The sequence below is a fragment of the Urtica dioica genome, chromosome 2 (genome assembly GCF_054948205.1).
Source record: "Urtica dioica subsp. dioica isolate 48M chromosome 2, U.dioica_male_clone48M_v1_H2, whole genome shotgun sequence".
Taxonomy (NCBI): Eukaryota; Viridiplantae; Streptophyta; class Magnoliopsida; order Rosales; family Urticaceae; genus Urtica; species Urtica dioica.
In genome coordinates this window covers 32,086,940-32,099,205 of record NC_142757.1, presented here as the reverse complement: position 1 = coordinate 32,099,205, position 12,266 = coordinate 32,086,940, and the positions used below count along the sequence as shown (strand labels likewise).

At 39.5% G+C, this 12,266-nt stretch overlaps 1 protein-coding gene across 1 annotated transcript; it reads left to right on the top strand.

The window, feature by feature from the left end:
- The first annotated feature begins 5,911 nt into the window (after positions 1 to 5,911).
- On the top strand, positions 5,912 to 6,528 carry LOC149404386 (uncharacterized). The gene has a single exon (XM_089602295.1). The coding sequence runs from the start codon at positions 6,037 to 6,039 to the stop codon at positions 6,286 to 6,288; it is 252 nt and encodes an 83-aa protein (XP_089458421.1). The 5' UTR covers positions 5,912 to 6,036; the 3' UTR covers positions 6,289 to 6,528.
- Positions 6,529 to 12,266: the final 5,738 nt, after the last annotated feature.

Sequence of the window (12,266 nt, the reverse complement as noted above, 5' to 3'; positions counted from 1 at the left end):
AGCGAAGCTCGACTCGAGGAGACTGTATGAAGTCTCAACTTGAGGGGCTAGGCTCGACTCAAGGAGTAAAGAGTTCGGGCGAGGGCTTGAAGACTTGCCGCTCTTCAAGACCTCCGGCCTGACCATCGGCCCTTTGAGCGACGTGCCTTCTTTGCGTCTCGGGTTTTCCGAAAACGACCGACAACAGTGCTTATCTTGGTTTAGTTCACACCTCATTTTTGGGGCGTGACAGTTTCCATTATCGAGTTCTGATCCCATAGAAACATTCCTCTTGGGACCTATGAAAGACAACATCAAAGACTCCACCACCCTCGCGATTGATCCTTTTTTAAGAACTTTGAGAATCATTGCCATTATCGGGTTCCAATCCCATAGGGACATTCTTGTCGGGACCTGGGAAACACAATCAGCGACCTCTCACAGCGTATTTGACCGGACTCCTCCGTGATATGTATGTCGCAAATATTGTGCAAAAAACCGCATTAATATATTGGCGCTATAAGGAATGGATCTCGAGAGCAATCGCGTTATTTCTGCCAGCAAATCTTTTCTCTCCTTGAGAAAATCTCTCAATGACCAAGCTCACTCTTTCCAAGACAAACCGATGCCATTTTTCACTTCCAAAATGCCTCCCCAAGATGCCGCCCATGGAAACGCCGTCTAGACTCGAGTCCAACCGTGAAAGACGATGAACGCACAAATACTCGGAGAACTAGACCCAAGGGAGGAAATCGGCTAAAAGACGGTGGAAGCGTCAAGCGACCTCATGCCGATTATTCTCAACGAGGCAAAGCCCTAGCAAGTGGTAATGATATGAGCCAACCTATCCATGGAACTCAAGACCTGACTCGTGGAATTCCTCAAGGAGTACAAAGACATGTTCTCTTGGACATACGCTGACATTCTGGGAATCGACACGGAGGTCATAGTTCATCGCCTCAACATCATCTCCGGAGAAATCGAAAAGGTCCAAAAAAAAGGAGAATGTTCAACCCCGAACGATACCTCACGATCAACGAATAAGTAAAGAAGCTCATCACCGTTGGATTCATTCGTGAAGCCAAAATACCATAATGGGTATCAAATGTGGTGATGGTGAAACAGGCCAAACGGGAAATGGAGGAATTGCATCAACTACACGGACGTCAATAAAGCGTGTCCCAAATATTTCTTCCATCTAGCAAGAATCGATCAATTGGTGGACTCGACAGCCGTCCACGAGCTCATGAGCTCATGGACGCTTACATAACCAAATTCGGATGAACGAGCCTGACCAACTCTCAACCAATTTCCACCACCGACCGCGGGGTTTTCAGCTACAAGGACATGCATTTCGGATTGAAGAATGCGGGAGCAACTTATCGATGGATATTCAACAGGATGTTAATAGACCAAATCTGAAAAACCACAGAAGTTTACATAGACAATATGCATGTCAAGAGCTATAAGGCCTATGAGCACGTACGAGACTTGAAGAAGATGTTCCACCCCCTCTGAAAATACAAAATGAAACTGAATCCTAACAAATGCGCATTCGGAGTAGAGTCGGGAAAGTTCCTTTGATTCATCGTCAATCACCGCGGAATTCAAGTCAACCAAAAAAATATCAAAACTTTGCTAGAAATGAAAACTACAAGGAAGGCGAAGGGCGTTCAAGGCCTAATCGGGTGCGTCGCCGGCCTAAGCCGCTTCGCCTCCAAAGCCACCAACCGGTGCCAACCATTCTTTCAAGCACTCAAAGGAGGAAATAATTTTGAATGGGACAAAAAGTATGAAACAGCATTTCAAGAACTAAAAGACTAGCTTCATGCCGTCAAAAGTAAAGAGGCTTTAGGATATTAATAGGAAACTAAAGCAAACATGCCGCCAAAATTGTAATTCCAAGTTAGTGAAAGAAATAACTCAAATCAAATACCTTGGTTGCTTCCATTTCAGCCTTTCTAAGTGCCATCTCTTCGCTTGGTTAATGAGTGATTAACTCTTCAATTCCAAATTGAAAACCTGAACCACCGAAATCTTTCATAACTTGATGTGTGTTAGTAAGTAGTTATAAACTGATAACTACCAAGAAAAAACAAACATCACAATTAAATTGAACGACTCAAAACTATATCATTCATTTTACAAAAGATTGGAGTAACTATACAGTTGGCCTAAAACCACACAAATTTCAAAATAACATTCATGATTATTTCATTTTGATCATTTGGATGCGACTTCTCGCATCCAAAACTAACCCCAATCTAAAAGCCCAATTTGATCCTAGTGCAAGATCTCCTAGGGTCATTAGGTGAGTTCTAGATGGAAATGAACCTCCGAGTGGCTTCCTTCCTTACATTTGATGAGTTTTGGCCGAGTTGGTTCAAGGGGCAAGCCAATCCAAGACGGTAGGGGATTGGCCAGCTTGGACAGGGGCAAAAGCAAGTTTGTCGGACTTGTAAGGGGGTTGGCCGACCCAAATAGGGACGTGACAAGGTCTCCCGGGCCAGCGAGGGCTTGGTCGACCCAAATTTGGACAAATACAAGTGTTGTTGGGCTAGCAAGGGGCTGGCTAATCAGGATTGAGGCAAAGGAACATCTTTTCAGGCCGGCAACTGGCTTGCCAGGATTGGAACAAAGGAAAGTCTGTCGGGCCGGCAACGGAGTTGGACGGCCTGGAAAGTTCATGGCAAGGTCTCCCAGGTCGGAAAGGGTTGGGCGGCCCGAATTAGGGCAAAGACAAGTGTCTCCGGGCTGACAATGGGCAGGCCGTCCCGGATTAGCGACAAAAGCAAGTGTCAGGGGCAAAGGCAAGTCTGCCAGGTTGGCATGGCAGTTGGTTGGCCCGAACAGTGGCATGGAAAGGTCTCTCGGGCCGGTGAGACCTTGACCTGCGTTTTCGATCCGACAAGGTGGTTGACCAGACTGGTAGAGGCTTTGACTTGAGTTTCCTGTCCGGCAAGGTGGATGGTCGGGCCGGTGGAGGTCTTGACTCGCGTCGAGTGGCCCGGCTGGGATCTTTGGTGTGCCTTGGAGCCCGTGTTGGGGTCATGAACTCTTTTCAAGACTCGTGTTGTGGTTCTATACTTGCCTTGGGATCCATGTTCTAGTTACGGACTCGTATTGGAATTCGTGTCATGGTCGTGGGCTCATGCCATGTGTCCTTTTTTCTTTTTGGGGAGTCATTTTCTGGCGCCGAAAAATGACGCCTCAACATTCTACTTACAATCAATACTTGAATCAAATTCCCTTTTGATCCTAAGATTGTGCGTAGTCATTTCAAATAATTATTAGAAGAGCTTGTTATGGAACTTATTTTGACTCTTCTTTCGTTGCAAGTTATTTCTGGGCTAGAAAAAAAATCATAACACATCAAAGAGGTGTATGTTTCATTTCATTGATTTAATCAGTCATCATAAAAGATTACCTTGAACAAAGGACTTATCACTTTGTGTAAATACATCACTCTACAACTACTTGCAGGCACAGATGCCAACATAAGTCAAATAGACAAAAGAGAAGACATGATTGTGGTTGGTTTAGGGACCGGGTCGGGTTGGTTAAAACCATATATAAATTGTTGGGAAAGTGGGATTTGAACTTATCTCACTTAGATTTTCACATGATTTAGTGGGGCATATGAATCACGTAATTTGAATTAAATGATTATTTTTGTGCACCTGACTTTTCAACAATGTAATAGGAATAATAACCTCATTTCCAAATTTATGTGATTCTCGCGACATGTGCTACCCGTCATGGAGAGGATCTCGTATAGCTATCGTTGACTACCGTGTAGCCGTCGGAAAAGCCGAAATTGGGTCAATCAGACGACAGGGAGTGAAACAAAGCCATTTTCCAAAGCTTGGAATTCACAACCCCTTGTCTTCGTCACCATCATCATCGACTTCGAGCACTCTCGGGCCTCGTGGCCAATCTGCCCCACATGAGAAGCATATATAGGGTAATTTCCCGTAGAGAAAATCCACCCATATAGGATGTCCATTGGGCAAAACGCACCTCCTGGGACACACAAAGGCATTCACTGGAATTCGAATAAGGAATCAGATAGTGTTGTCGAAAATGATAGTGTTTTCTCTATCCCATCAGAGCTTTACAAGATCACCGGCTACATAAGCAATATGCCAAATGTTCTTCTCGATCTGTACCCATGCGCAGAGGCACTCCCACTGCCGTTGCACAAAGTGTAAAGCTTGAAATCTCTGTCTCCGACCAATCCCCAGATGGCGGGCACGGTCGCACCAGGACCAAATATTCGTTAAAGAACCAATGCCCTTTTTCCCTAGACCACGATCCTTATGCTTCTTGGTAATAAACCAAGCCTGTAAAAGGGTTCCATCGCAGAATTCGCAATAACTTTTACCTTCCAGTTCTAATCCACGTCCCATAGTTCATCTAATAGAATTCACAAGCCCTGGCCCTTGAAACTCCTGGTAGAGATCAAACGCCCCAAGATAGTCTGATCAGAAAATGAATCCACCTCAATATCATTCTCTTCCCACTCTTTGTCTTCATCATCCACAGTCACAAGGCGTGTACGGCAGAAATGTCGTCAATATCGTCCATCACTCTAGCCATGCTCGTCTCTCAAGGAGTTTCTCTCAATGAGTCTTTTTTCTATAAAAAAAAAATAGCCAAATAAGCCAACGAAAGTTTAAGAATTGCTAAATAGCCAACTTTTTGTAATTTTTTTGTAAATAGTCACCTCAACTTATTTATGGTACTCAAAAAGACAAAAATACCCAAAAACGTTCCCGCCTATTTAGGTTTTTTTTTTGTCTTTTTGAGTACCGTAAATAAGTTGAGGTGGCTATTTACAAAAAGTTGGTTATTATACAAAACGCTATAAATCAAATAGCTATATAACTAAAAGATCCTTTTTTTTCTATTTGTCTTTTGCTTCAGGTTTCGTTGTAGAAAGGAAAATTTGCTCTTCGAGGTTCATTAATCTCTTATCAATTAGAATCATTATGTCATAAAATTTTACTTATTATTCTCGTGCTTCATTATTTTTTAGTCGAATAAAGTTACCTGATAGTAAATTTAATTTTTTGTTATGTTATAAAGTTTTCTTCTTCTTACTCTATTTGGTATAATTGATGATTGCATTTATAAAAAATTCTTGTGCATGTTCATTTTATTAAAAAAAAAAAAAAAAAAAATTGACTTTACCTTGTGGTTCTCTAGCTCATCCGAGCACTTGTCAAATGTTTAAGTAATTCAGAATTATCAACAATACTGTAAATTTAATTTATCACGGTCGAGTATTTATTGTATAGTGTGATGTTATTTAGTTTAATGATATATTTTTAAATTCAATAATACGTTACTTGGTATTTTAAAGGAAATAGTTGAATTAGACTAACTAAGTAGCTTTCCTTTTTTTTTATATAAATATTAATTATTTCACAAATTATAGATAAATTTTGACTATTTCACATTTTAATAAAATAATATATGCTATTTAGCTGTATCACACTTTATCTTATCTGAATTAGAATTTATTTCCGTATTTTGCTATCACTATCATAAAAACGATAAATTGCTTCTATATTTAATATATATTGTGGCGACAAAAGAAACAAACAAGCTTTACAAAATAATAAAAGGAAACTAAATATAAATTTCTTGCAGATAACTGAAAAGAACCGACGAACAAAAAGTAATAAAATATTGAGAAATAGATTTGGTAAGATGTACTATTACTAATAATATGTTTGATCCGAAGGGATAAAATATTGAGAAAATAAAAGGACTGCTTGCTGTTTAAATGGAGCTTTCATTGGCTTCGTGAGGGGTTTAAACTCAAATACCACTGCACCACCAATTCTACGTGGCGTATACAGATGAAAACGAACCTATCACGCCACGTCACCATCTCTAATTTTCTTCTTATATATAAACCATACACCAACAAAAAACTACGATATTCAACGCAAAGTTGGAAGACAACAAAAAAAAAAAAAAAAAATACAAACGTCTTTTTTCTCCAGCTACAACACGAGAAGACAAGACAATATTCTTAGAAAAACAGAAATGGAAGGTCTGATCCCATTAGTGTATAAAGTGATAATCGACTACAAGAACGGAAAAGACCAAAAAACCCTCCTATCAGGCGGCGGCTGTTGGCTCACCAACTCTCCATCCGCCTCTTACATCCGCCTTCCCAGCGCGTCCTCCTCGCCTGACAATTTGGGCTTTTCGTCTTATCCCGATTCCTCCGCCACGTCAGAAACCATGTTCTCACGCGCCGTCCACTCTCCAGCCCGCCGCAGAGTTGCCGCCTGAAAGAAAATACAAAAGCTGTGAAATTATCATATGTGCTTTGATTCGTTTATTTTTCTCAAATGTTTGTTTAAATTAATCAAGGGTTACGGTGAAAAACCCCAAACGGGGCCACCGGCATGATTAATTCAAAATATGTGTTTCTAGTTTGTTGATTAGCGTGTGTTGGATTAATTGTAAAATAAGCAACTATATATTAAAAAAAATACAAATAAATAAGGAAGCCCACATATTGCTGAATAATTACGTATTTGTATCTTGTGTGATAAGGTCGTTTCTCCGTCCAGAAAAAAACTATTGACTCCAAAAAAAAAAAAAAAAAAAAAAAAAAAAAACGTCAAAAATAGTGCGTGTCGAAGGGACTGGGCCCTCTTCTTTGTCGTGGGCGGCCGGCCTTAATGATGAGCCTTCCTCGGCTCAATTGGGCCCGAGCATCCCCTCGGCAATAAGTCCGGCCACAAGCTCCGCACTCCCATTCCCACAAGTACCGACTACAAGGGCTAGTCCTCCCATGGCACATGAGCTAGCCACAAGGACGCCTAGCACTCACCTACCACAAGGGCTGGCCCTTCCCATGGCACAACGATCGGACATTGCCCAGCCACAATGGACGGGCCTCTCTTTGCCACAAGGCCCGTCCCTCCCCATGACACATGGGTCAGCCTTTGCCTTGCCACAAGAGCGGGCCATCCCATTACCACAATGGCCGGCCATAAGGAAAAGTCACAAGGCCCAGTCATTGCCTCGACACAAGATCCGGTCACAAGGGTTGACCTTCCCATTAGCTCGCCAAAAGGGTTGGCCCTCCCATTCTAAACAAGGGTTTCCCCTTTTCCCCTTTGGAGGGTCGAGCCCCCTCCTAGGAAAGTCTACCCCTAACCATATTAAAGATTCTAGGAATACCTCACTCTTCTTCATAGGGCATGAGGTTAGTTTTCTCTCAAATTTGAAATTCTGTCTCTCTATAATGTTGAGGGTCGAAGAGTACATCGGAGTAAATCTTTGCCCTCTTGCTCACTTTTTTTCTTCTTTATCGAGTGTACACGAGTATGAAACCACTTGTCGACGAGACAATACGACGAGTTTGAGGATCCTACAACCATTCGTCACATTTGTGCTCATACGATATGATCCTACATCAAACCGCGTGGATCCTAAATGTTGATATTTTTCGGCATCAACAATTTGGCGCTAGAAAGAGACTTGAGAAAACACCACAGGTTCCCTACCACAAAACTCACCACCCGCGAAAAACAACATTCACACTCCACTATGATCAGGCTTTCTCTCAACAAAATGCACCACTGTATAGCCAACATTGAAAGCGGGGTCCTGCGCCCAACGATGAATATTGCACCTAAAACCTGAGCCCGATCCAGGCATACCTTGATTGTTGGCACCACTTAAGATATTCATGTTAGGAATGTTGCCCACAAAAGGGTATTATAGTAATTATCCATAGAAGTGTTATTTTAATTACCTAAAGATTACTATTAAATAAAATATAAAGATATCATCAATGATAGATGAAATTACTTCACGTGATTACGATAGTTGTTCAACTAGCGTGTGGAACAACTTGTTGAACAACTTATTGCTTTTAACAGTTTTAGTCAAGATAATAAACAAACAAAACAATAAAGCAGAAAGCAATAAGGACACATAAGAATTGCTAACCATGTTCGGTATAAACAACCTACTCAGGGAGGCTGATACGTCCAGGTGCAAACAATCCACTATAATCAATCGTCAAAGGAATATGAATATTAAGTTTGACAAAACTCACTTTTTCAAACACCGTCGTCTTTGACCTCTTCAATGGATGTAGATCTGAGCTCCCTCAGATTAGAGACTTCGTCTCTATGTTTCACCCAATCTTCTGTTGGAATAGATCTAGGGTTTAAGAAAAGATTATCGCTTCTAGCAAGCGGCGAAATATAAAAATTTATTTAAAAACTCGTAAAACGTTTTTACTACCTAGACAAAGTGCATGAGCATATAATTTAAAATTTTAAAACTAATTTGAGTTTTCACTCGGTACCAACCTTGAATGGAGCTTGAGCATTGAGAAGCCTTAGGAAGGTTGAATCGCTCGTCTCCCCACTAAGCTCGCCTCCCACTAGTCGTCTTGAACCTGTGAGTAACCACGAATGTTTCTACCACTAGAGTCTTTCGAGTATGGTTAGGATTTAGTGTGTGGGCACTTTTAAACACTATGACTCAAGAACTTGTCTTGGAGCCAAAGAGCTAAAACAAAACACTAGGTCTAATGAGGACCTAGGTGCCAAAACAAAAGAACAAGAAGATAGCTAGAGAGAGAGGGGCGGCAACTTCTAGAGAGAGAGGCTATCAATCTCTAAAACATTGTGGGTTATGAATTGTGAATGAGGTGGGGTATTTATAGGATGAGGTTTTGCCTTGAAAATGTAGTTTCCTCTTTTCCATTGAATATCATATATTCATGAGCAAATCCTTGTTTCCTCTTTTCTTACCCTTGCACGTCCAACATGTCACCAAGGCACTTGGATTTGCTTCCTCATTTGCTTTGCTTCTCTCTTGGCCGCCCATGTAGTTTCCTCTTAGAGGAAATTTTTTTCCTCTTTTTCATTTGGCAAGTATCTTCACACATCAATGCACAAAATAAACTCTCTTTCTCCCTTATGCTTGGATGGTTAGGACCTTCTAGAACATGCTTCTAGATGTTTCTTTATTTGTTCATGACAATATAAGAAAAACCCATTAAGAATTTTCACATAAAATTCCATGAAATAAAATTCAATCATCAAGGCCCAATATACTAGTATGGTCGTGTGACATGAATTCATTGTCATCATATGACAATGTCAAAAAACTTATTTATTAACATTCATACCATCCTATGTCTAAAAGGATAAAATTACCATTTAAACAATTTTCGTAAAACTTGTCTAGTTCAACATTTGAACTTGTTTTGATTTAGCTTTCTTGTTTAACTAATCCTACTCTAATGACTTGCGGTAGTGACCTCATGGATCCAAATAACAAAGCTTGAGCTAGCATACTTGGACTCAAAAGCTCACAAACCTTTTTCAAGTTCTAGCTTAATGTAACGTGACTCCACTAAAGAGCTGACACTGAAATCTCTCAGTTCAAATGAATATATTTTCTACTCAAGAATTCTACTAAATTGTAGTGAGTTGATCCATTGAATATTATCTATGTTTACCCTTCATAAATATCAGATGGGATTTACAAAATTACCATTTTACCATTCTAGTTGTTATTTCCTCAACTCCTTTGTCGCTTGTGAATAAGTTAGAAACAATGTATTGACGAGAAGCTAACAAGCCACAATGATTCATCCAAAAAAGTCACGACTCAATTTGGACACTGGCCAGTTCATTTATTCACATTCCAATGAACAAAGCATGAGATTATACATTGCATTTCAACAATCTTGTACATGAATTCCATATCTATGAGATTTTCACAAAGTTGTTCATGACATCTTCATAACTTAGTACTTCGCCAATAGGTCTTGTCTATATCACATAGTGAATCTAGAACTCTGACTTTCTCAAATGAGAATACGTAAGCTATGAAATGACATGTCTCATTTCAGGATTGAGGTAAGCATGATGCAATTCATACATAGTGACTCTGAGACAGAAGAAGTTAAATGGTTTGTTCTTTTAATGTCTCTAGAAGTGCACTGGTCAATTCAGTACCTTCAGAAGATACCTAGGATGAACTATAGAGTCTCCTACTCTCTATGTCTTATAAACAGACATCATAGATTCTGCTAACAATCATACTGAGATCAATAGCCCTTTGATCCTTAGATTGTGAATATACTGTTTCAAGCAAACCATGAAGAGTTTGTTCATGCAAATCTATATTTGACTCTTCATTTGTTGTTAGGTTTGTTTAAGGACTAAAGACTATAGTTTATCATAAAGCTTCAAACAGACAAGGAAGAATGAATGAACGTTTCAACTTTTATTAATTATTCAGCAGTTACAAGCAAGAGTCTTTGTGAGACTTTATTACATCAAATGTGCATAAGTCATGACTACTACTCTTCTTGTGGGCACCATTGACAACATCTTCTCCCTAAGTTTATCAATCACGTCAATGCATAAACACGCACTTGCAAAGTCCGATCAAGGATGATAAAAATTTTTTTGCAAGAACCAATAGCTAGTTGTCGATGAAGATCTCCGGTGTAGAGACAGAATCAATAGCTAGTTGTCGATGAAGATCTCCGGTGTAGAGACACTAGCTAAAGGTATAAGGCGACATGAATTTACCTAACAAAAAAGATAATGACCTAATTCACTCAAAAGGAGTTATATTAGGTCATGTCTTAGATCTCTTGCGTATCTCACAGAATCGGAAACCAAATATAGGATAATATATACCCAATATATTCTAAACTGAGAAACGAGAAGTTTCCAGTTTTGATCGCGCGAGAGAACATCGTAGAACAAGTAGCTCGGGTTTTGAACATCTTCTTGCAGCTTCACTCGAACAACTTTAACATAAAAATGTTTTGCCAAACAAACCATGCCAATAGGAACTAACAATAGAAAAGATTAGTGGCAAACCCTTATAACCAACAATTCGACTTATCCATAGCCCCCTACATTAACTTAGATTATATCTCTACATCTGATATGAGATATAGTCTTGGGTGAAGCGCTTAAATTGGTGAATGATTAATCTATGCCTAGGTAGCTAGACAGAAAATCACATATGCAACTCGCTATAGACTTGTTCTGACAAGTGGGGGCATTATATATGAGGTACCATACAAGACCTAGACAGGTTACGATTAAGTACATTGTTAAAGTGACTATTACGATGGGGCGTATTGTAATAACAACTAACGGTCACATTATGCATCAACCTAAATCCTGAAGTGCTCTTGGAAATCAGGGTTATATACTCGGCTCTTTGATTCATTTGTTCGCAGCTACAAAAGATGCTTATATACTAATTTTTTGGGAGACGAGGTATAATCAGTGATGGAAGAGAAACATCAAAAGTGAAATCTAGCTCTTAATAAAGAGAGTCAATGTTCGCTCACCTGATAGCTGAATCTAGAATGAATCAATTGTCAACACATGTGTGCTATGAGCATTAAATGAATCATTCACTAGGAAATCGGTGGAACTCAAGGCTCATAAGTGACTCGAGGGTATAACAATATATTTGACTCTTCGTGTCACGAGATGAACCTGGAGGATAGTTACTTACGTATTGGCTATATCAATGGATATTTATCTTTAAGGATCAAGTAAATATGATTAGGGTCCATTGGCTATATAACCATATTTACACTTTTCAATTGCTATTTAGCCAACCTTTAGTAAACATTTGGTAAATAGCCACATCCACATATTTACACATGTAAATTGACTAAAATACCCTATTTTATTTACACAATGGCGGGAAATAAAAATGGGGATATTTAGTCAATTTACAGGTGTAAGTGCATAGACGTGGTTATTGACCAAATATTTACTAAAGATTGGCTAATAGCAATCTAAAAATGTAAATATTGCTAGTTCGCTAATTATTTGATATAATTATGATAACATTGAGAGGTTCAGTCTTGGAATTTTAGTGGAATATCAGCAAGACTTGATGATGTTCATTTCACCTTCCTCTCTCTAGGAAAACACAACTTCAAAGAGCACCACAACATCTTTCTCTTCCCCAATCACCTCAAGAACATCATATTCTTCATATATACATCAAGAACACCATATTCTTCATACATCACTTCAAAAACACCATATCATCTTCTGCCTTCACACTCACATACACTGTATCTCGTTACCCGTCAATCTAAACCCACATCTCTCACATTTTTCATACTTTCTCTTTACCTTACTCCCACCACCACAAAAAATCCACCTTTTCACTAGATCTCTCCAAAAGAGTCACAAAAACCACAAAGAAGAGTTGTATTATCCTTCTTTCTCTCCAGAGTTTGA

What these genes read in the sequence shown, in the direction of transcription:
- LOC149404386 (XM_089602295.1), top strand. Translation starts at nt 6,037, where the DNA reads ATGGAAGGTCTGATCCCATTAGTGTATAAAGTGATAATCGACTACAAG.